This window comes from Somniosus microcephalus, unplaced genomic scaffold (genome assembly GCF_052327205.1).
Source record: "Somniosus microcephalus isolate GS21.2 unplaced genomic scaffold, FLI_Smic_1.0 unresolved_chr7, whole genome shotgun sequence".
Lineage (NCBI taxonomy): Eukaryota > Metazoa > Chordata > Chondrichthyes > Squaliformes > Somniosidae > Somniosus > Somniosus microcephalus.
Window position 1 is genome coordinate 48388012 of NW_028225185.1, and position 24326 is coordinate 48412337.

The 24326-nt window shown below is 58.5% G+C and overlaps 1 protein-coding gene across 2 annotated transcripts; it reads right to left on the bottom strand.

Moving 5' to 3' along the window:
* Positions 1-10091: 10091 nt before the first annotated feature.
* Positions 10092-20725, bottom strand: ngdn (neuroguidin, EIF4E binding protein). 2 transcript variants are annotated; one of them, XM_085979078.1, is made up of 7 exons: positions 20567-20722; positions 19488-19559; positions 18237-18374; positions 16492-16576; positions 16296-16348; positions 15235-15352; positions 10092-10468 (listed from the first exon to the last, which is right to left on the bottom strand). In XM_085979078.1, the coding sequence occupies exons 1-7, from the start codon at positions 20597-20599 to the stop codon at positions 10107-10109; spliced, it is 861 nt and encodes a 286-aa protein (XP_085835204.1). In that variant the 5' UTR covers positions 20600-20722; the 3' UTR covers positions 10092-10106. The 2 variants fall into 2 exon arrangements, with proteins under 2 accessions (XP_085835204.1, XP_085835205.1); XM_085979079.1 differs by lacking the exon at positions 19488-19559 and having other exon boundaries at positions 20567-20725.
* Between the last annotated feature and the right edge of the window lie 3601 nt (positions 20726-24326).

The following is a 24326-nucleotide window of genomic DNA, read 5'->3' on the forward strand; positions in this document are numbered from 1 at the left end:
GAGGGGAGGGGGGGAGAGAGGGGAGGGGGGAGTGAGGGGAGGGGGGGAGAGAGAGGGGAGGGGGGGAGAGAGAGGGGAGGGGGGGAGAGAGAGGGGAGGGGGGGAGAGAGAGGGGAGGGGGGGAGAGAGAGGGGAGGGGGGGAGAGAGAGAGGGGAGGGGGGGAGAGAGGGGAGGGGGGGAGAGAGGGGAGGGGGGGAGAGAGAGGGGAGGGGGGGAGAGAGAGGGGAGGGGGGGAGAGAGAGGGGAGGGGGGGAGAGAGAGGGGAGGGGGGGAGAGAGAGGGGAGGGGGGGAGAGAGAGGGGAGGGGGGGAGAGAGAGGGGAGGGGGGGAGAGAGAGGGGAGGGGGGGAGAGAGAGGGGAGGGGGGGAGAGAGAGGGGAGGGGGGGAGAGAGAGGGGAGGGGGGGAGAGAGAGGGGAGGGGGGAGAGAGAGGGGAGGGGGGGAGAGAGAGGGGAGGGGGGGAGAGAGAGGGGAGGGGGGGAGAGAGAGGGGAGGGGGGGAGAGAGAGGGGAGGGGGGGAGAGAGAGGGGAGGGGGGGAGAGAGAGGGGAGGGGGGGAGAGAGAGGGGAGGGGGGGAGAGAGAGGGGAGGGGGGGAGAGAGGGGGAGGGGGGGAGAGAGAGGGGGAGGGGGGGAGAGAGAGGGGAGGGGGGGAGAGAGAGGGGAGGGGGGAGAGAGAGGGGAGGGGGGAGAGAGAGGGGAGGGGGGAGAGAGAGGGGAGGGGGGGAGAGAGAGGGGAGGGGGGGAGAGAGAGGGGAGGGGGGGAGAGAGAGGGGAGGGGGGAGAGAGAGGGGAGGGGGGGAGAGAGAGGGGAGGGGGGGAGAGAGAGGGGAGGGGGGGAGAGAGAGGGGAGGGGGGGAGAGAGAGGGGAGGGGGGGAGAGAGAGGGGAGGGGGGAGAGAGAGGGGAGGGGGGAGAGAGAGGGGAGGGGGGGAGAGAGAGGGGAGGGGGGGAGAGAGAGGGGAGGGGGGGAGAGAGAGGGGAGGGGGGGAGAGAGAGGGGAGGGGGGGAGAGAGAGGGGAGGGGGGGAGAGAGAGGGGAGGGGGGGAGAGAGAGGGGAGGGGGGGAGAGAGAGGGGGAGGGGGGGAGAGAGAGGGGAGGGGGGGGAGAGAGAGGGGAGGGGGGAGAGAGAGGGGAGGGGGGAGAGAGAGGGGAGGGGGGAGAGAGAGGGGAGGGGGGGAGAGAGAGGGGAGGGGGGAGAGAGAGGGGAGGGGGGGAGAGAGAGGGGAGGGGGGGAGAGAGAGGGGAGGGGGGGAGAGAGAGGGGAGGGGGGGAGAGAGAGGGGAGGGGGGGAGAGAGAGGGGAGGGGGGGAGAGAGAGGGGAGGGGGGGAGAGAGAGGGGGGGGGGAGAGAGAGGGGAGGGGGGGAGAGAGAGGGGAGGGGGGGAGAGAGAGGGGAGGGGGGGAGAGAGAGGGGAGGGGGGGAGAGAGAGGGGAGGGGGGAGAGAGAGGGGAGGGGGGAGAGAGAGGGGAGGGGGGAGAGAGAGGGGAGGGGGGAGAGAGAGGGGAGGGGGGAGAGAGAGGGGAGGGGGGGAGAGAGAGGGGAGGGGGGGAGAGAGAGGGGAGGGGGGAGAGAGAGGAGGGAGGGGGGGAGAGAGAGGGGAGGGGGGGAGAGAGAGGGGAGGGGGGAGAGAGAGGGGAGGGGGGAGAGAGAGGGGAGGGGGGAGAGAGAGGGGGGGAGGAGAGGGAGGGGGAGAGAGGGGAGGGGGAGAGAGGGGAGGGGGGGAGAGAGAGGGGAGGGGGGGAGAGAGAGGGGAGGGGGGGAGAGAGAGGGGAGGGGGGGAGAGAGAGGGGAGGGGGGGAGAGAGAGGGGAGGGGGGGGGAGAGAGAGGGGAGGGGGGAGAGGGAGGGGGGAGAGAGAGGGAGGGGGGAGAGAGAGGGGAGGGGGGGAGAGAGAGGGGAGGGGGGGAGGGAGGGGGGAGAGAGAGGGGAGGGGGAGAGAGGGGGGAGGAGAGAGGGGAGGGGGAGAGAGAGGGAGGGGAGGAGAGAGGGGAGGGGGGGAGAGAGAGGGGAGGGGGGGAGAGAGAGGGAGGGGGGGAGAGAGAGGGGAGGGGGGGAGAGAGAGGGGAGGGGGGAGGGGGGAGAGAGAGGGGGAGGGGGGAGAGAAACAACAAAACCAAAGCAAACTCAATTGCTACTTGGCCCTAAACAGACTTACAACAGTAAGGATAACAAGACATAGCTGAAGACAACTGAAGAACCTTGACAAGGTACAGACTTAGCGAACATAGCCTAGCGATCGAAAAAGGCAGACACAGGCAGACCAGGCTGCCAAGAGAGGACAGGATATGCTCTCACTGCAGTCAGGGAGTGGTGGAGACAGAGATGCACTTCCTCACAGCTTGTGGAAAATATCAGGGCATCAGGGAGAATTTCTACCAAAAATTCTCACAAATATGCCCTGATTTCAGAAATCTGAATGACAACCAAAAACTCCCATTCCTACTGGGAGAGGAGAGAAGCTGTATAACACTGGCGGCGCACTATGTTACAGCTTGCCATGAACAGAGGGACAACCAGTAAACTAAGAAAAAAATATATATAAACAATGCGAATGTATATTTATACACTCAGGGATATACCTGTTTATACACTGTATGAATAGAACTGCGTTTATGTGCTAAACCATAAATGTATTTTGATGCTTTGGCAACATAAGATGTAACTTATCATGCCAATAAAGCGATTTAAATTGTAAAAAAAAAAAAATTGAGAGAGAGGGGAGGGGGGAGAGAGAGGGGAGGGGGGGAGAGAGAGGGGAGGGGGGAGAGAGAGGGGAGGGGGGGAGAGAGAGGGGAGGGGGGGAGAGAGAGGGGAGGGGGGGAGAGAGAGGGGAGGGGGGGAGAGAGAGGGGAGGGGGGGGAGAGAGAGGGGAGGGGGGGAGAGAGAGGGGAGGGGGGGGAGAGAGAGGGGAGGGGGGGGAGAGAGAGGGGAGGGGGGGAGAGAGAGGGGAGGGGGGGAGAGAGAGGGGAGGGGGGGAGAGAGAGGGGAGGGGGGGAGAGAGAGGGGAGGGGGGGAGAGAGAGGGGAGGGGGGGAGAGAGAGGGGAGGGGGGGAGAGAGAGGGGAGGGGGGAGAGAGAGGGGAGGGGGGGAGAGAGAGGGGAGGGGGGGAGAGAGAGGGGAGGGGGGGAGAGAGAGGGGAGGGGGGGAGAGAGAGGGGAGGGGGGGAGAGAGGGGAGGGGGGAGAGAGGGGAGGGGGGGAGAGAGAGGGGAGGGGGGGAGAGAGAGGGGAGGGGGGAGAGAGAGGGGAGGGGGGAGAGAGAGGGGAGGGGGGAGAGAGAGGGAGGGGGGAGAGAGAGGGGAGGGGGGAGAGAGAGGGGAGGGGGGGAGAGAGAGGGGAGGGGGGGAGAGAGAGGGGAGGGGGGGAGAGAGAGGGGAGGGGGGGAGAGAGAGGGGAGGGGGGAGAGAGAGGGGAGGGGGGGAGAGAGAGGGGAGGGGGGGAGAGAGAGGGGAGGGGGGGAGAGAGAGGGGAGGGGGGAGAGAGAGGGGAGGGGGGGAGAGAGAGGGGAGGGGGGGAGAGAGAGGGGAGGGGGGAGAGAGAGAGGGGAGGGGGGAGAGAGAGAGGGGAGGGGGGAGAGAGAGAGGGGAGGGGGGGAGAGAGAGGGGAGGGGGGGAGAGAGAGGGGAGGGGGGGAGAGAGAGGGGAGGGGGGGAGAGAGAGGGGAGGGGGGGAGAGAGAGGGGAGGGGGGGAGAGAGAGGGGAGGGGGGGAGAGAGAGGGGAGGGGGGGAGAGAGAGGGGAGGGGGGGAGAGAGAGGGGAGGGGGGGAGAGAGAGGGGAGGGGGGGAGAGAGAGGGGAGGGGGGGGAGAGAGAGGGGAGGGGGGGAGAGAGAGGGGAGGGGGGGAGAGAGAGGGGAGGGGGGGAGAGAGAGGGGAGGGGGGGAGAGAGAGGGGAGGGGGGGAGAGAGAGGGGAGGGGGGGAGAGAGAGGGGAGGGGGGGAGAGAGGGGGAGGGGGGGAGAGAGAGGGGAGGGGGGGAGAGAGAGGGGAGGGGGGGAGAGAGAGGGGAGGGGGGGAGAGAGAGGGGAGGGGGGGAGAGAGAGGGGAGGGGGGGAGAGAGAGGGGAGGGGGGAGAGAGAGGGGAGGGGGAGAGAGAGGGGAGGGGGAGAGAGAGGGGAGGGGGGAGAGAGAGGGGAGGGGGGGAGAGAGAGGGGAGGGGGGGAGAGAGAGGGGAGGGGGGAGAGAGAGGGGAGGGGGGGAGAGAGAGGGGAGGGGGGGAGAGAGAGGGGAGGGGGGAGAGAGAGGGGAGGGGGGGAGAGAGAGGGGAGGGGGGAGAGAGAGGGGAGGGGGGAGAGAGAGGGGAGGGGGGGAGAGGGGAGGGGGGAGAGAGGGGGGGGGAGAGAGAGGGGAGGGGGGAGAGAGAGGGGAGGGGGGGAGAGAGAGGGGGAGGGGGGGGGAGAGAGAGGGGAGGGGGGGAGAGAGAGGGGAGGGGGGAGAGAGAGGGGAGGGGGGGAGAGAGAGGGGAGGGGGGAGAGAGAGGGGAGGGGGGGAGAGAGAGGGGAGGGGGGGAGAGAGAGGGGAGGGGGGGAGAGAGAGGGGAGGGGGGAGAGAGAGGGGAGGGGGGGAGAGAGAGGGGAGGGGGGAGAGAGAGGGGAGGGGGGGAGAGAGAGGGGAGGGGGGGAGAGAGAGGGGAGGGGGGGAGAGAGAGGGGAGGGGGGAGTGAGAGGGAGGGGGGAGAGTGAGGGGTGGGGGGAGAGAGAGGGGAGGGGGGAGAGAGAGGGGAGGGGGGAGAGAGGGGAGGGGGGGAGAGAGAGGGGAGGGGGGGAGAGTGAGGGGAGGGGGGTGAGAGAGGGGAGGGGGGGAGAGAGAGGGGAGGGGGGGAGTGAGTGGGGAGGGGGGGAGAGAGGGGAGGGGGGGTGAGAGTGGGGAGGGGGGGAGAGAGAGGGGAGGGGGGGTGAGTGAGGGGTGGGGGGGAGAGTGTGGGGAGGGGGGAGAGAGTGGGGGGGGGGGAGAGAGGGGAGGGGGGGAGAGAGAGGGGAGGGGGGGTGAGAGAGGGGAGGGGGGGGTGAGGGGAGGGGGGAGTGTGGGAGGGGGGGGAGTGTGGGGTGGGGGGAGAGAGAGGGGAGGGGGGGAGAGAGAGGGGAGGGGGGAGAGAGGGGAGGGGGGGTGAGAGTGGGAGGGGGGGAGAGAGGGGGGGGGAGTGAGGGGGGGGGGAGAGAGGGGGGGGAGTGGGGGGGGGAGAGAGAGGGGAGGGGGGGTGAGAGGGGAGGGGGGGTGAGAGGGGTGGGGGGGAGAGTGGGGGGGGGAGAGAGAGGGGAGGGGGGAGAGAGAGGGGAGGGGGGAGAGAGGGGAGGGGGGGAGAGAGAGGGGAGGGGGGGAGAGAGGGGGAGGGGGGGGAGAGAGGGGTGGGGGGGGAGAGTGTGGGGTGGGGGGAGAGAGTGGGGAGGGGGGAGTGAGAGGGGAGGGGGGGAGAGAGAGGGGAGGGGGGGAGAGAGGGGAGGGGGGAGGGGGGAGAGGGGGAGGGGGGGTGTGGGGGGGAGGGGGGGAGTGAGAGGGGAGGGGGGGAGAGGGGAGGGGGGGAGAGAGAGGGGAGGGGGGGAGAGAGGGAGAGGAGGAAGGAGGGAGGGAGGGAGGGAGGGGGGAGAGAGGTGGAGAGAGAGTTAGGATCACACATGGGTAATGAAGATGTCAAACCCTCTCATTGTCGCTGAGCCCTGTGATGGATCAGCTCGCCGGGAATTGCATCGAATCTTACTGCACAGAAACAGGCCATTCGGCCCCACTGGTCCGTGCCGGTGCTCACGCTCCACACCAGCCTCCTCCCACCCCTCTGCATCTCACCCCATCAACACATCCTTCGATTCCTTTCTCCCTCATGTGTTTATCCAGCTCCCCATTCAATGCATCTCCGCTATTCCCCTCGACCACTCCCCGTGGTAGCGAGTTCCACGTTCTCACCACTCTCTGGGGAAAGAAGTTTCTCCTGAATTCCCGATTGGATTTATTCATGACTATCTTATATTGATGGCCCCTAGTTCTGGTCTCGCTCCCACAAGTGGAAACATGGAATGGTGACACCACGGAAGGAGGCCATTCGGCCCGTCGAGCCCGTTCCGGTTCTCTGCAAGGAGCACTTCAGCCAGTCCCACTCCCCCGCCCTTTCCGTGTAACCCTGCAAATTTCTTTCCTTCAGGTACTTATCCAACTCCCTTTTGAAAGCGGTGATTGAATCTGCCTCCACCGCCCTCTCAGGCCGTGAATTCCAGATCCGAACAACTCGCTGCGTAAAGAAGTTTTTCCTCATGTCGCCTTTGGTTCTTCTACCAATCACCTTAAATCTGTGTCCTCTGGTTCTCGACCCTTCCGCCAACGGGAACAGTTTCTCTCTATCTACTCTGTCTAGACCCCTCATGATTTTGAACACCTCTATCAAATCTCCTCTTAACCTTCTCTGCTCTAAGGAGAACAATCCCAGCTTCTCCAGTCTCTCCACATCACTGAAGTCCCTCATCCCTGGTACCATTCTGGTCAATCTCCCCTTAACCTTCTCTGCTCTAAGGAGAACAACCCCAGCTTCTCCAGTCTCTCCACGTAACTGAAGTCCCTCATCCCTGGTATCATTCTGGTCAATCTCCCCTTAATCTTCTCTGCTCCAAGGAGAACAATCCAAGCTTCTCCAGTCTCTCCACGTAACTGAAGCCCCTCATCCCTGGTACCATTCTGGTCAATCTCCCCTTAACCTTCTCTGCTCCAAGGAGAACAATCCCAGCTTCTACAGTCTCTCCACATCACTGAAGTCCCTCATCCCTGGTACCATTCTGGTCAATCTCCCCTTAACCTTCTCTGCTCTAAGGAGAACAACCCCAGCTTCTCCAGTCTCTCCACGTAACTGAAGTCCCTCATCCCTGGTACCATTCTGGTCAATCTCCCCTTAACCTTCTCTGCTCTAAGGAGAACAATCCCAGCTTCTCCAGTCTCTCCACGTAACTGAAGTCCCTCATCCCTGGTACCATTCTGGTCAATCTCCCCTTAACCTTCTCTGCTCTAAGGAGAACAATCCCAGCTTCTCCAGTCTCTCCACATCACTGAAGTCCCTCATCCCTGGAACCATTCTGGTAAATCTTTTCTGCACCCTCTCCAAGGCCTTCACATCCTTCCTAAAGTGCGGTGCCCAGAATTGGACACAATACTCCAGTTGAGGCTGAACCAGTGTTTTATAAAGGTTCATCATAACTTCCTTGCTTTTGTACTCGATGCCTCTATTTGTGAAGCCCAGGATCCCCGTAAGCTTTTTTTAACCGCTTTCTCAACCTGCCCTGCCACCTTCAATGATTTGTGCACACATACCCCCAGGTCTCTCTGTTCATACACCCCCTTTAGAATTGTACCCTTTAGTTTATATTGCCTCTCCTCGTTCTTCCTACCAAACGTTATCACTTTGTATTTTTCTGCGTTAAACTTCATCTGCCCCCTGTCCGCCCATTCCACCAGCCTGTCTCTGTCCTCCTGAAGTCTATCACTCTCCTCCTCACTGTTCACTGTACTTCCAAGCTTGGTGTCATCTGCATATTTAGAAATTGTGCCCTGTACACACACATCCAAATCATTAATATACATCAAGAAAAGCAGTGGTCCTAGAACTGACCCCTGGGGAACGCCACTGTGTACGTTCCTCCAGTCCGAAAAACAACCGTTCACCACTACTCTCTGAAGGATGTTCCCGATGGTCGGGGAGTCCAGAACCAGGGGTCACAGTCTAAGGATAAGCCATTTAGGACAGAGATGAGGAGGAATTTCTTCACCCAGAGAGTGGTGAACCTGTGGAATTCTCTACCACAGAAGGCAGTAGAGGCCAATTCATTAAATATATTCAAGAAGGAGTTGGATATATTTCTTAAGGCTAAAGGGATCAAGGGATATGGGGAGAAAGCAGGGACAGGGTACTGAATTTGGATGATCAGCCATGATCGCATTGAATGGCGGAGCAGGCTCGAGGGGCCGAATGGCCTACTCCTCCTATCTTCTATGTTTCTATGAATCTGCTTCCACCGCCCTTTCAGGCAGCGCGTTCCAGATCACAACAACTCGCTGCGTAAAATAATGTTTTCTCATGTCACCTCTGGTTCTTTTGCCAATCACCTTATCTCTGCGCTCCTCCAATTCTGGCCTCTTGAGCATCCCCCCGATTTTAATCGCTCCACCATTGGCGGCCGTGCCTTCAGCTGCCGGGACCCTAAGCTCTGGAATTCCCTCCCTAAACCTCTCCGCCTCTCTCTCCTCCTTTAAGATGCTCCGTAAAACCGACCTCTGTGACCATTTCGGTCACTGGCCCTAATATCTCCTTTTGTGGCTCGGTGTCAAATTTTGTTTGATAATCGCTCTTGTGAAGCGCCTTGGGACGTTCTACTACGTTAAGGGTGCTATATAAATGCAAGTTAATGTTGCTCTGTCCTCTGGTTACCGACCCTCCTGCCAGTTGAAATGGTTTCTCCTTATTTATGTTTTTGAAGGCCTCTATCAAATCTCCTCTTAACCTTCTCTGCTCTAAGGAGAACAACCCCAGCTTCTCCAGTCTCTCCACGTAACTGAAGTCCCTCATCCCTGGTACCATTCTGGTCAATCTCCCCTTAACCTTCTCTGCTCTAAGGAGAACAATCCCAGCTTCTCCAGTCTCTCCACATCACTGAAGTCCCTCATCCCTGGTACCATTCTGGTCAATCTCCCCTTAACCTTCTCTGCTCTAAGGAGAACAACCCCAGCTTCTCCAGTCTCTCCACATAACTGAAGTCCCTCATCCCTGGTACCATTCTGGTCAATCTCCCCTTAACCTTCTCTGCTCTAAGGAGAACAATCCCAGCTTCTCCAGTCTCTCCACGTAACTGAAGTCCCTCATCCCTGGTACCATTCTGGTCAATCTCCCTTTAACCTTCTCTGCTCTAAGGAGAACAACCCCAGCTTCTCCAGTCTCTCCACATCACTGAAGTCCCTCATCCCTGGAACCATTCTGGTAAATCTTTTCTGCACCCTCTCCAAGGCCTTCACATCCTTCCTAAAGTGCGGTGCCCAGAATTGGACACAATACTCCAGTTGAGGCTGAACCAGTGTTTTATAAAGGTTCATCATAACTTCCTTGCTTTTGTACTCGATGCCTCTATTTGTGAAGCCCAGGATCCCCGTAAGCTTTTTTTAACCGCTTTCTCAACCTGCCCTGCCACCTTCAATGATTTGTGCACACATACCCCCAGGTCTCTCTGTTCATACACCCCCTTTAGAATTGTACCCTTTAGTTTATATTGCCTCTCCTCGTTCTTCCTACCAAACGTTATCACTTTGTATTTTTCTGCGTTAAACTTCATCTGCCCCCTGTCCGCCCATTCCACCAGCCTGTCTCTGTCCTCCTGAAGTCTATCACTCTCCTCCTCACTGTTCACTGTACTTCCAAGCTTGGTGTCATCTGCATATTTAGAAATTGTGCCCTGTACACACACATCCAAATCATTAATATATACCAAGAAAAGCAGTGGTCCTAGAACCGATCCCTGGGGAACGCCACTGTGTACCTTCCTCCAGTCCAAAAAACAACCGTTCACCACTACTCTCTGAAGGATGTTCCCGATGGTCGGGGGAGTCCAGAACCAGGGGTCACAGTCTAAGGATAAGCCATTTAGGACAGAGATGAGGAGGAATTTCTTCACCCAGAGAGTGGTGAACCTGTGGAATTCTCTACCACAGAGGGCGGTGGAGGCCAATTCATTAAATATATTCAAGAAGGAGTTAGATATATTTCTTAAGGGTAAAGGGATCAAGGGATATGGGGAGAAGGCAGGGACAGGGTACTGAATTTGGATGATCAGCCATGATCTCATTGAATGGCGGAGCAGGCTCGAAGGGCCGAATGGCCGACTCCTGCTCCTATCTTCTATGTTTCCTGTCACTTAGCCAATTTTGTATCCGTGCTGCCACTGTCCCTTTCATTCCATGGGTTTCAACTTTGCTGGCAAGCCTATTATGTGGAACTTTATCAAACGCCTTTTGGAAATCCATGTACACTACGTCAACCGCAGTGCCCTCATCAACCCTCTCTGTTACCTCATCAAAAAACTCAATCAAGTTAAACACGATTTACCTTCAACAAGGCTTTCCTTAATTAATCCACACTTGTCCGAATGACTGTTAATTTCGTCCCAGATTATTGTTTCTAAAAGTTTCCCCACTCCCGAGGTTAAACTGACTGCACAACTTCTCTACGTCTACCTTATCCACTCCCTTCGTAATCTTAAAGACATTTATCAGGTCATCCTCTGTCCTATAATACCGCCACGTAAACGGCCCGCGCGTCACGCCCGCGCGCTGCACTCGCCTGTGCTCATCCTCCCGGCTATGCCGCATAGCGTGGTAATTGTGGCCTTCCCGCACCTCCTCCGGTGCCTCCGTGTATTGCTCCTGCAGCTCCCGGATCACCGAGCTGCTGAGTGCCCGCCGCTTGGCCCGCTCCAGAACCTTTCGCTCCTTGTCCGCTCCCGTCTGCTCCGCGTCTGCCCACCAGAATTCGAGAGACGATCCGTTAACGGGTTATCGCAACACCGAGAGAGAGCGAGAGACAGAGCGAGCAAGAGAGACCGAGAGCGAGAGACAGCGAGGGAGCAAGAGAGCAAGCGACAGAGAGGGAGCGAGCGAGAGAGACCGAGAGCGAGCATCCGAAAGAGAGCGCGAGAGAGAGACAGACAGAGAGACAGAGAGAGAGGGAGCGAGAGGGAGGGCGGGCGAGAGGGAGGAGGGAGGGAGGGCGGGCGAGAGGGAGGGAGGGCGAGAGGGAGGGAGGGAGGGAGGGGAGGGAGGGAGGGCGGGAGGGAGGGAGGGCGAGAGGGAGGGAGGGCGAGAGGGAGGGAGGGGAGGGCGAGAGGGAGGGAGGGAGGGCGAGAGGGAGGGAGGGAGGGCGAGAGGGAGGGAGGGCGAGAGGGAGGGAGGGAGGGCGAGAGGGAGGGAGGGAGGGCGAGAGGGAGGAGGGGGAGGGCGAGAGGGAGGGAGGGAGGGCGAGAGGGAGGGAGGGAGGGCGAGAGGGAGGGAGGGAGGGAGGGCGGGGAGGGAGGGAGGGAGGGCGAGCGAGAGGGAGGGAGGGAGGGCGAGAGGGGAGGGAGGGCGAGAGGGAGGGAGGGCGAGAGGGAGGGAGGGAGGGAGGGCGAGAGGGAGGGAGGAGGAGGGAGGGCGAGAGGAGGGAGGAGGGCGAGAGGGAGGGAGGGAGGGCGAGAGGGAGGAGGGAGGGAGGAGGGAGGGAGGGCGAGAGGGAGGGAGGGAGGGAGGGCGAGAGGGAGGGAGGGAGGGCGAGAGGGAGGGAGGGAGGGCGAGAGGGAGGGAGGGAGGGAGGGCGGGAGGGAGGGAGGGCGAGCGAGAGGGAGGGAGGGAGGGCGAGAGGGAGGGAGGGCGAGAGGGAGGGAGGGAGGGAGGGCGAGCGAGAGGGAGGGAGGGAGGGAGGGCGAGAGGGAGGGAGGGCGGGCGAGAGGGAGGGAGGAGGGAGGGAGGGAGGGCGAGAGGAGGGAGGGAGGGAGGGAGGGCGAGAGGGAGGGAGGGCGAGAGGGAGGGAGGGAGGGAGGGCGAGAGGGAGGGAGGGAGGGAGGGCGGGCGAGAGGGAGGGAGGGAGGGCGAGAGGGAGGGAGGGCGAGAGGGAGGGAGGGAGGGCGAGAGGGAGGGAGGGCGAGAGGGAGGGAGGGAGGGCGAGAGGGAGGGAGGGCGAGAGGGGAGGGAGGGCGAGAGGGAGGGAGGGCGAGAGGGAGGGAGGGAGGGCGAGAGGGAGGGAGGGAGGGAGGGAGGGAGGGAGGGAGGGCGAGAGGGAGGGAGGGCGAGAGGGAGGGAGGGAGGGCGAGAGGGAGGGAGGGCGAGAGGGAGGGAGGGAGGGCGAGAGGGAGGGAGGGCGAGAGGGAGGGAGGGAGGGCGAGAGGGAGGGAGGGCGAGAGGGAGGGCGAGAGGGAGGGCGAGAGGGAGGGAGGGAGGGAGGGAGGGCGAGAGGGAGGGAGGGAGGGCGAGAGGGAGGGAGGGCGAGAGGGAGGGAGGGCGAGAGGGAGGGAGGGCGAGAGGGAGGGAGGGAGGGGCGAGAGGGAGGGAGGGAGGGCGAGAGGGAGGGAGGGAGGGAGGGGCGAGAGGGAGGGAGGGAGGGCGAGAGGGAGGGAGGGAGAGAGGGAGGGAGGGAGGGCGAGAGGGAGGGAGGGAGGGCGAGAGGGAGGGAGGGCGAGAGGGAGGGAGGGAGGGCGAGAGGGAGGGAGGGAGGGAGGGCGAGAGGGAGGGAGGGAGGGAGGGCGAGAGGGAGGGAGGGAGGGCGAGAGGGAGGGAGGGAGGGAGGGAGGGAGGGAGGGAGGGCGAGCGAGAGGGAGGGAGGGAGGGAGGGCGAGAGGGAGGGAGGGAGGGCGAGAGGGAGGGAGGGAGGGCGAGAGGGAGGGAGGGCGAGAGGGAGGGAGGGAGGGAGGGCGAGAGGGAGGGAGGGAGGGCGAGAGGGAGGGAGGGAGGGACGGCGAGCGAGAGGGAGGGAGGGAGGGAGGGAGAGGGAGGGAGGGAGGGCGAGAGGGAGGGAGGGAGGGAGGGAGGGCGAGAGGGAGGGAGGGAGGGAGGGAGGGAGGGAGGGCGAGAGGGAGGGAGGGAGGGCGAGAGGGAGGGAGGGAGGGAGGGAGGGCGGGAGGGCGGGAGGGAGGGACGGCGAGCGAGAGGGAGGGAGGGAGGGAGGGAGGGCGAGAGGGAGGGAGGGAGGGAGGGCGAGAGGGAGGGAGGGAGGGAGGGAGGGCGAGAGGGAGGGAGGGAGGGAGGGCGAGAGGGAGGGAGGGAGGGACGGCGAGCGAGAGGGAGGGAGGGAGGGAGGGAGAGGGAGGGAGGGAGGGCGAGAGGGAGGGAGGGAGGGAGGGAGGGCGAGAGGGAGGGAGGGAGGGAGGGAGGGAGGGAGGGCGAGAGGGAGGGAGGGAGGGAGGGAGGGCGAGAGGGAGGGAGGGAGGGCGAGAGGGAGGGAGGGAGGGAGGGAGGGAGGGAGGGAGGGAGGGAGGGCGAGAGGGAGGGAGGGGAGGGCGGGCGAGAGGGAGGGCGAGAGGGAGGGAGGGAGGGAGGGAGGGCGGGCGAGAGGGAGGGAGGGAGGGAGGGCGAGAGGGAGGGAGGGAGGGAGGGAGGGAGGGAGGGAGGGAGGGCGAGAGGGAGGGAGGGAGGGAGGGAGGGAGGGAGGGAGGGCGAGAGGGAGGGCGAGAGGGAGGGAGGGAGGGAGGGAGGGAGGGCGAGAGGGAGGGCGAGAGGGAGGGAGGGAGGGAGGGAGGGAGGGAGGGCGAGAGGGAGGGCGAGCGAGAGGGAGGGAGGGAGGGCGGGCGAGAGGGAGGGAGGAGGGCGGGCGAGAGGGAGGGAGGGAGGGCGAGAGGGAGGGAGGGAGGGCGAGAGGGAGGGAGGGAGGGAGGGCGAGAGGGAGGGAGGGACGGCGAGCGAGAGGGGAGGGAGGGCGAGCGAGAGGGAGGGAGGGCGAGCGAGAGGGAGGGAGGGCGAGCGAGAGGAGGGAGGGCGAGCGAGAGGGAGGGAGGGCGAGCGAGAGGGAGGGAGGGCGAGCGAGAGGGAGGGAGGGCGAGCGAGAGGGAGGGAGGGACGGCGAGCGAGAGGGAGGGAGGGACGGCGAGCGAGAGGGAGGGAGGGGAGGGCGAGCGAGAGGGAGGGAGGGCGAGCGAGAGGGAGGGAGGGCGAGCGAGAGGGAGGGAGGGCGAGAGGGACGGCGAGCGAGCGGGAGGGAGGGAGGGCGAGCGAGAGGGACGGCGAGCGAGGCGGGAGGGAGGGGAGGGCGAGCGAGAGGGAGGGAGGGACGGCGAGCGAGAGGGAGGGAGGGACGGCGAGCGAGAGGGAGGGAGGGACGGCGAGCGAGAGGGAGGGAGGGACGGCGAGCGAGAGGGAGGGAGGGACGGCGAGCGAGAGGGAGGGAGGGAGGGCGAGCGAGAGGGAGGGAGGGACGGCGAGCGAGAGGGAGGGCGAGCGAGAGGGAGGGGAGGGAGGGGCCAGCGAGAGGGAGGGAGGGAGGGCCAGCGAGAGGGAGGGAGGGAGGGCGAGCGAGATGGAGGGAGGGAGGGCGAGCGAGAGGGAGGGAGGGAGGGCCAGCGAGAGGGAGGGAGGGAGGGCCAGCGAGAGGGAGGGAGGGAGGGCGAGCGAGATGGAGGGAGGGAGGGCGAGCGAGAGGGAGGGAGGGAGGGACGGCGAGCGAGAGGGAGGGAGGGACGGCGAGCGAGAGGGAGGGACGGCGAGCGAGAGGGAGGGAGGGCGAGCGAGAGGGAGGGAGGGACGGCGAGCGAGAGGGAGGGAGGGACGGCGAGCGAGAGGGAGGGACGGCGAGCGAGAGAGGGACAGAGAGCGAGAGAAAAACCCAAAGCAAACTCAATTGTTACTTGGCCCTAAACAGACAATACAACATAGCTGATTACCTGACCATGGTAAAGGATAACAAACTGAGAAGAACCTTGACAAGGTACAGACTTAGCGAACATAGCCTCGCGATCGAAAAAGGCAGACCAGGCTGCCAAGAGAGGACAGGATATGCTCTCACTGCAGTCAGGGAGTGGTGGAGACAGAGATGCACTTCCTCACAGCCTGTGAAAAATATCAGGGCATCAGGGAGAATTTCTACCAAAAATTCTCACAAATATGCCCTGAATTCAGAAATCTGAATGACAACCAAAAACTCCCATTCCTACTGGGAGAGGAGAGAAGCTGTGTAACACTGGCGGCACACTATGTTACAGCTTGCCATGAACAGAGGGACAACCAGTAAACTAAGAAAAGAGTATATATAAAAAATGCGAATGTATATTTATACACTCAGGGATATACCTGTTTATACACTGTATGAATAGAACTGCGTTTATGTGTTCAACCATAAATGTATTTTGATGCTTTGGCAACATAAGATGTACCTTATCATGCCAATAAAGCAATTTGAATTTGAATTTGATAAGGAGGGGGCGAGACCATGGAGGGATTTGAAAACAAGGATGAGAATTTTTAAATCGAGGCGCTGCTTAACCAGGAGTCAGTGTAGGTCAGCGAGCACAGGGGGTGATGGGTGAACGGGACTTGGTGCGAGTTAGGACACGGGCAGCAGAGTTTTGGATGAGCGGATGGCTACGGAGGGTGCAAGATGAAATGCGTTGGAATAGTCGACACTAGAGGTAACAAAGATATTGATGAGGGTTTCAGCAGCAGATGAGCTGAGGCAAGGGCGGAGACTGGCGCTGTGACGGAGGTGGGAGTAGGCGGTCTTGGTGATGGTGTGGATATGGGGTCGGAAGCTCATTTCATTACTTACCATAGTGCATGGGAACTAGCCTCGGGGGAATGTAGATCTTCTTCGATTTCAAGCCGGATCCCTGCTTCCGGCTCTTCCCATCCTCCTCCTCATCCTCGTCATCATCTTCCTCATCCAGCTGGAATCAAGTCACAGCACAGCAAGAGTTCGATTAACTGCCCAGTCACCAGTTTATGCGAGTCCAACTCTCCTGCAGTACTGAGGGAGCGCCGCACTGTCGGAGGGGCAGTACTGAGGGAGCGCCGCACTGTCGGAGGGGCAGTACTGAGGGAGCGCCGCACTGTCGGAGGGGCAGTACTGAGGGAGCGCCGCACTGTCGGAGGGGCAGTACTGAGGGAGCGCCGCACTGTCGGAGGGGCAGTACTGAGGGAGCGCCGCACTGTTGGAGGGGCAGTACTGAGGGAGCGCCGCACTGTCGGAGGGGCAGTACTGAGGGAGCGCCGCACTGTCGGAGGGGCAGTACTGAGGGAGCGCCGCACTGTCGGAGGGGCAGTACTGAGGGAGCGCCGCACTGTCGGAGGGGCAGTACTGAGGGAGCGCCGCACTGTCGGAGGGGCAGTACTGAGGGAGCGCCGCACCGTCGGAGGGTCAGTGCTGAGGGAGCGCCGCACTGTCGGAGAGGCAGTACTGAGGGAGCGCTGCACTGTCGGAGGGTCAGTACTGAGGGAGCGCTGCACTGTCGGAGGGTCAGTACTGAGGGAGCGCTGCACTGTCGGAGGGGCAGTACTGAGGGAGCGCCGCACTGTCGGAGGGGCAGTACTGAGGGAGCGCTGCACTGTCGGAGGGTCAGTACTGTGGAAGCGCTGCACTGTTGGAGGGTCAGTACTGAGGGAGAGCTGCACTGTCGGAGGGGCAGTACTGAGGGAGCGCCGCACTGTCGGAGGGGCAGTACTGAGGGAGCGCTGCACTGTCGGAGGGTCAGTACTGTGGAAGCGCTGCACTGTTGGAGGGTCAGTACTGAGGGAGCGCTGCACTGTCGGAGGGGTCGGTACACGGGAACAGGAGGAGGCCCATTCAACCCCTCGAGCCTGTTACTTGTAGAGTGATCTCAAAATCCTCACCTTACTGAGCAGGTTACCCGGGTTTGGTCTGAAGGTCAAAGGATTATCATCACCTGCGGAGAAAGTAAGAGGCTCTCAAATTATTACTGAATAGATTGTGTCTCACCCACTGCCCCACCCAGTCCGCCCATCAGAGAGAGGGAGAGAGAGGGTCCCATCACCCCCTCTGGATTTGAGCCCTGCACCCAATCCTTACCCAGGCTTCCAGTTACCGCAGTTTTCACAAGTTTATCGATCTGGTATCGCAGCTTCTGATCGATGGGCCTCATCTTCTCCAACGCCTGGGGGGGATAACAGAATCGGTTATTCTCGATATAAACCCCCCGAACCCCTCAATTAGGTTCCAGACTCACTCCCGGGTATCTGTTATTCTATATATAAACCCCCCGAACCCCTCGATTAGATTCCAGCCTGTAACTCACTCCCGGGTATCTGTTATTCTATATATAAACCCCCCCGAACCCCTCGATTAGATTCCAGCCTGTAACTCACTCCCGGGTATCTGTTATTCTATATATAAATCCCCCGAACCCCTCGATTAGATTCCAGACTGTAACTCACTCCCGGGTATCTGTTATTCTATATATAAACCCCCCGAACCACTCGATTAGATTCCAGCCTGTAACTCACTCCCGGGTATCTGTTATTCTATATATAAACCCCCCGAACCCCTCGATTAGATTCCAGCCTGTAACTCACTCCCGGGTATCTGTTATTCTATATATAAACCCCCCGAACCCCTCGATTAGATTCCAGACTGTAACTCACTCCCGGGTATCTGTTATTCTATATATAAACCCCCCGAACCCCACGATTAGATTCCAGCCTGTAACTAACTCCCGGGTACCTGTTATTCTATATATAAACCCCCTGAGCCCCTCGATCAGATTCCAGCCTGTAACTCACTCCCGGGTATCTGTTATTCTATATATAAACCCCCCGAACCCCTCGATTAGATTCCAGACTGTAACTCACTCCCGGGTATCTGTTATTCTATATATATAAACCCCCTGAGCCCCTCGATTAGATTCCAGTCTGTAACTCACTCCCGGGTATCTGTTATTCTATATATAAACCCCCGAACCCCTCGACTAGATTCCAGCCTGTAACTCACTCCCGGGTATCTGTTATTCTATATATAAACCCCCTGAGCCCCTCGATTAGATTCCAGCCTGTAACTCACTCCCGGGTATCTGTTATTCTACATATAAACCCCCCGAACCCCTCAATTAGATTCCAGACTCACTCCCGGGTATCTGTTATTCTATATATAAACCCCCCGAAACCCTCGATTAGATTCCAGACTGTAACTCACTCCCGGGTATCTGTTATTCTATATATAAACCCCCCCGAACCCCTCGATTAGATTCCAGCCTGTAACTCACTCCCGGGTATCTGTTATTCTATATATAAACCCCCCGAACCCCTCGATTAGTTTCCAGCCTGTAACTCACTCCCAGGTATCTGTTATTCTATATATAAACCCCCCAAACCCCTCGATTAGATTCCAGCCTGTAACTCACTCCCGGGTATCTGTTATTCTATACATAAACCCCCCCGAACCCCTCGATTAGATTCCAGCCTGTAACTCACTCCCGGGTATCTGTTATTCTATATATAAACCCCCGAACCCTCGATTAGATTCCAGCCTGTAACTCACTCCCGGGTATCTGTTATTCTATATATAAACCCCCAAACCCCTCGATTAGATTCCAGCCTGTAACTCACTCCTAGGTATCTGTTATTCTATATATAAACCCCCGAACCCCTCGATTAGATTCCAGCCTGTAACTCTCTCCCGGGTATCTGTTATTCTATATATAAACCCGCCGAACCCCTCGATTAGATTCCAGCCTGTAACTCACTCCCGGGTATCTGTTATTCTATATATAAACCCCCCGAACCCCTCGATTAGATTCCGGTTTGTGATTGGCTGCATACCGTCCGGATTTCCACCAGTCGTAGGAGGGCAGACTCGTCCTTCAGTGTGTTCCCCGTTACCTTGCGGAGAATCAGGTACGTCAGGTCCGAGAGGTACATCGCCAGCAGCTGATTCTTCAGTTGGAGGAAGCTGAGGCCCTGTGGAGAGATGTGAGGTTATTGAGGGGAGCAGGGTCAATTGGGAAGGCAAATGACATGTTGGCCTTTATTGCAAGGGGCCTGGAGTATAAGAGTAAGGAAGTCTTGCTACAATTGTACAGGGCTTCGGTGAGACCACACCTGGAGTACTGGGCACAGTTTGGTCTCCTTATCTGAGAAAGGACATACATGCCTTGGAGGCGGTGCAACGAAGGTTCACTAGATTGATTCCTGGGAGGAGAGGGCTGTCCTATGATGAGAGATTGTGTAGAATGGGCCGATACTCTCTGGAGTTTAGAAGAATGAGAGGTGATCTCATTGAAACAATACAAGATTCTGAGGGGGATTGACAGGGTAGATACTGAGAGGTTGTTTCCCCCTGGCTGGAGAGTCTAGAACTAGGGGGCGTAGTCTCAGGATAAGGGGTCGGCCAGTTAGGACTGAGATGAGGAGGAATTTCTTCACTCAGAGGGTTGTGAATCTTTGGAATTCTCTGCCCCAGAGGGCTGTGGATGCTGAGTCGTTGAGTATATTCAAGGCTGAGATCGATAGATTGTTGGACTCTAGGGGAATCGAGGGATATGGAGATCGGGCGGGACAGTGGTGTTGAGGTCGATGATTAGCCATGATCTTATTGAATGGCGGAGCAGGCTCGAGGGGCCGTATGGCCGACTCCTGCTCCTAAATCTTATGCTCTAATACTCACACGAGACAATACTCCCAATCATGTACAGTTCACTCCCACCCCGCTTGGGGGGGGGGGGGGGTTCGCTCTTCTCGCCGAGCCAGGACCACCCCATCCGTTGGGGCACAGGGCAGCAGGGGCCAAGGGAGACCCCCTTCCAGGGCCCCGTCGGTGATACTGGCCGGGAAGCTCCATTAACCGCGGGGGATCAGAGCACCGAGTTTGTCGGGGTCAGGGTTCGCTCAGCCTCGGCCCCAGACAGACACCGCCGCCCCCCCAATCGACATCCCAAGTGTTCCCCCACTCCACCTCACCTCCAGACCCTACCCCCTCCAACCCCACCCGCTCTCCCCTCCATCCCACCCCCCAACCGCACTCCCAACCCCTCCCCTTCCCCAATCCCTAGCCCCCTCCCCATCACCCCTGACCTGGTCCACTGGCTGGGTAGCTCCCCGGATCTCCCGGCTCAGTTCGCGGCTGCGAGCGGCGGTAGATGTAACCTGTGAAGAAGGCAGAGAGAAGGCGGCTGAGAATGCGGGGCAGGAGGTGGAGCAGGACCCGACGGAACAGGAGCCGGGGCAGGGTGCGGCTCAACAGCCGGAGCATCAATAAACCCTGAGCATCAATAAACCCGAACCAACCCCCCCCAAAAAACCCGAAACCCCTAATAACCCCAAAACCTGAATCAGCGCCGAAAAATCCAGAACCCACAAAAAACCCGAATCAACCCCCAAAAAACTCGATCGAATCCCCGAAAAAACCAAACCAGCCCCACAAAACCCTGAATCAGCCCCAAAAAACTAAACCAACCTCCAAAAGCCTAAATCAGCCCTCAAAAGTCTAATAAACCCACCAAAACCTCAATAATCCCCCAAAAGCTCAACAACCCCCCAAAAAACTTAATAAACCCCAAATAAACCCCCTCAAACCTCAATAACCCCACCATAACCTCAATAGACCCCCAAAAACCTCAATAATCCCCCAATAAACGCTCCAAACCCTAATAAAAACCCCCAAAACCTCAATAGATCCCCAAAAACCTCAATAAAACCCCCATAACCACAATAGACCCCCAAAACCCTCAATAATCCCCCCAAACCGCCAATAAACGCCCCAAACCCTAATAAAAAACCCCAAAACCTCAATAGATACCCCAAAACCTCAATAAACCCCCAATAAACGCCCCAAACCTTAATCAACCCCCCAAAACCTAAATAAAGCCCCAAAAACCTCAATAAACCCCCCAAAACCTCAATAAAACCTCAATAAACCCCCAAACGCCAACAAAAAGCCCCAAATCCCAATAAACCCCCCCAAATCCTCAATAAAACCCCCAAAATCGACCCCGGGGGACAATCCCAGACCCTTCGGCCCCTCCAGCCCCGGCTCGCCCCCCTCACCCTTCACCCCGGGAGATTTGTTCCGCACCCCCACTTTTGATCCTTTATAATCCCCTCTCTCTCCCCGGGCAGAGACTAGGCCCCGATCCCCGGTCACTCTCCCTCACCTGCTCCGTCAGGAGTCTCAGCAGCGCCGCCATTTCGTGGCCAACCGAGGATGTGGGATAAAAAAAAACCAAGCAAAACGCGACCCGGAACCTCCGGACCGGATGCGCTGCGCTCCGCCGGAGGGGGGCGGACCGGGATTTCAGACGCACACGCAGACCGGAAGTGACGTCACCCCATCACCTCGCGGGGGCCCTTCACCTCGGCCCCGCCCCCCTCCCAGCTTTGATTGACAGCTGGAGGAAAGAGGCGCGGGTGGCCGATCGACGCCAGCCCCGGAGTGGACATCTTTGGCAGCCTCTCCCACTCAGGGTTGGAGAAAGGGTCCTGGGCTTCATAACTAGAGGCATGAAGTAGAAAAAGAGCAAGAGAATTAGCAACAGAGAGTAGGGGGAGTGAACGGTTGGGTTTTTTTTCGGACTGGAGGAAGGTACACAACAATAATGGATTATCAAGGGGCCACAGGGAGGGGGGAACTTAAGACATTCACTATCACATAGAAACATAGAAGATAGGAGCAGGAGTAGGTTATTCGGCCCCTCGAGCCTGCTCCGCCATTCAATGAGATCATGGCTGATCATCCAAACTCAGTACCCTGTCCCTGCTTTCTCCCCATATCCCTTGATCCCTTGAGCCTTAAGAAATATATCTAACTCCTTCTTGAATATATTTAATGAATTGGCCTCAACTGCCTTCTGTGGTAGAGAATTCCACTCTCTGGGTGAAGAAGTTCATCCTCATCTCTGTCCTAAATGGCTTACCCCTTATCCTTAGACTGTGACCCCTGGTTCTGGACTCCCCTGCCATCAGGAACATCCTTCCTGCATCTAGTCTGTCTAGTCCTGTTAGAATTTTGTAAGTTTCAATGAGATCCCCTCTCATTCTCCTAAACTCCAGCGAATATAAGCCCAATCGACCCAATCTCTCCTCATACGTCATTCCTGCCATCCCAGGTATCAGTCTGGTGAATCTTCGCTGCACTCCCTCCATGGCAAGAACATCCTTCCTCAAAACTGCATACAATACTCAAGGTGTAGTCTCACCAAGGCCCTGTACAACTGCAGCAAGACATCCTTGCTCCTGTGCTCGAATCCTCTCGCTATGAAGGCCAACATACCATTTGCCTTCTTAACCGCCTGCTGCACCTACATGCTTACCTTCAGCGACTGAGGAAAACTAAGGAAAAAGTACTTGGTAAAATAATGGGACTAAAAGATGACAAGTCCCCTGGACCAGATGGCCTGCATCCCAGGGTCTTAAAAGAAGTGGCTGCAGAGATAGCGGATGCATTGCTTGCAATATACCAAAATTAACTGGACTCTGGAGAGGTCCCAGCGGATTGGAAAACTGCAAATGTAACACCCCTATTTAAGAAAGGAGGGAGACAGAAAGCAGGAAACTATAAACCAGTTAGCCTAACATCTGTCGTTGGGAAAATGCTGGAGTCCTTCATTAAGGAAGCAGTAGCAGGGCATTTGGAAAATTATAATGCAGTCAAGCAGAGTCAGCATGGTTTTATGAAAGGGAAATCATGTTTAACAAATTTGCTGGAGATCTTTGAGGATGTAACGAGCAGGGTGGATAAAGGTGAGCCAGTGGATGTGGTGTATTTGGATTTCCAGAATGCATTCGATAAGGTGCCACATAAAAGGTTACTGCATAAGATAAGAGCTCACGGAGTTGGGGGTAATATATTAGCATGGATAGAGAATTGGCAAGCTAACAGAAAGCAGAGAGTCGGGATAAATGAGTCATTTTCTGGTTGGCAAAAGGTAACTAGTGGGGTGCCACAGGGATCGGTGCTGGGGCCTCAACTATTTACAATCTACATTAATGACTTGGATGAAGGGACCGAGTGTAATGTAGCCAAGTTTGCAGATGATACAAAGATGGGTGGGAAAGCAAGTTGTGCAGAGGACTCAAAGAACCTGCAAAGGGATATAGACAGGCTAAGTGAGTGGGCAAACATTTGGCAGATGGAGTATAATGTGGGAAAGTGCGAGGTTATCCACTTAGGTAGGAAAAATAAAAAAGCAAATTACTGTATTATTTAAATGGAGAGATTACAAAATGCTGCAGTACAGAGGGACCTGGGGGTCCTTGTGCATGAAACACAAAAAGTTAGCATGCAGGTACAGCAAGTAATCAAAAAGGCAAATGGAATGTTGGCCTTTACTGCAAAGGGGGTTGGAGTATAAAAGCAGGGAAGTCCTGCTACAACTGTACAGGGTATTGGTGAGACCACACCTTGAGTACTGCGTACAGTTTTGGTCTCCTTATTTAAGGAAGGATATACTTGCATTGGAGGCAGTTCAGAGACGATTCACTAGGTTAATTCCGGAGATGAGGGGGTTGACTTATGAGGAAAGGTTGAGCAGGCTGGGCCGATACTCATTGGAATTTAGAAGAATGAGAGGTGATATTATTGAAACATATAAGATACTGAGGGGGCTCGACAAGGTAGATGCCGAGAGGATGTTTCCCCTCGTGGGGAAATCTAGAAATCGGGGGCATAGTTTCAGAATAAAGGGTTGCCCTTTTAGAACTGAGATGAGGAGGAATTTCTTCTCTCAGAGGGTCGTAAATCTGTGGAATTCTCTGGCCCAGAGAGCCATGGAGGCTGGGTCATTAAATACATTTAAAGTGGAGATAGACAGATTTTTGCAAGATAAGGGAGTGAAGGGTTATGGGGAGCGGGCAGGGAAGTGGATTTGAGCCCAAGATCAGCCATGATCTTATTGAATGGCGGAGCAGGCTCGAGGGGCCAAGTGGCCTATTCCTGCTCCTATTTCTTATGTTAACAACAGCGACTTTACAAAGCGCTGGTTAGGCCACAACTGGAGTATTGTGTCCAGTTCTGGTCACCGCACTTTAGGAAGGACGTGAAGGCCCTTGAGAGGGTGCAGAGGAGATTTACCAGAATGGTTCCGGGGATGGGGGATCTTAGCTACAAGGACAGGTTGGAGCAGCTGGATTTTTTCTCATTAGAGCAAAGGAGGTTGAGGGGTGATTTGATGGATGTGTACAAGATTTTGACAGGTTTGGATAGGCTAGATTGGGATTAGGAAAGGCTGTTCCCACTAGTTGATGGTACAAGGACTAGGGGACACAGATTTAAGGTTTTGGGCAAGAGATACAGGGGGGATGTGAGGAAAAACTTTTTTACGCAGTGAGTGGTGAGGACCTGGAACTCGCTGCCGACGGAAGTGGTGGAAACGGAGACACTCGGGCCTAGAAATTCAGTATAGCCACTTTTGGGGCGGTAAAGTCGGGCGGCCGCTAAAGTTTGCACCCGGCGCAAAGTCGAGCCCCCTTTGCCGATATTCAGTTGCATCGCCCTAAGACGACTATCAGTTTGTCCTCCTCCTCCTCCTCCTCCTCCTCCTCCTCCTCTTCCTCTTCCTCTTCCTCTTTCTCCTCCTCCTCCCGTTCGACTCAACAGTCGCTAGAGCCGCCAGGCGCACAATGGGCCGGCGCGACTGAAGATCCGGTTGGGGGCGCACAAAGGGCGTTGCACGAGGAAATGACGTCATGATCTGCGCGCGCAGCTGAGCGCGCGCAAAGACTTTGCGCCGGCGCTAAATGTCTACTGAAGTTGGGGCGAGGCGCAGATCGCGCTGCGACCGGGCACTAAGCGCCTAGCGCTCGAGATCTACTCCTCCTAAGGCGCTAACAGCTGGCGCAGCCAACTGAATTTCTAGCCCTCAATGATTTCAAGGGGAGACTGGATAGGCACTTGAGGGAAATAAACTTGCAGGGCTA

Excerpts from the sequence above, each read along its gene's own strand:
- ngdn (XM_085979078.1), bottom strand. The coding sequence starts at position 20,599 with ATGGCGGCGCTGCTGAGACTCCTGACGGAGCAG. Across the intron at positions 18,375-19,487 it reads CTACCCAGCCAGTGGACCAG|GGCCTCAGCTTCCTCCAACT; the intron begins GTCAGGGGTGAT and ends ATCTCTCCACAG. Across the intron at positions 16,349-16,491 it reads TGCGGTAACTGGAAGCCTGG|GTGATGATAATCCTTTGACC; the intron begins GTAAGGATTGGG and ends CTTTCTCCGCAG.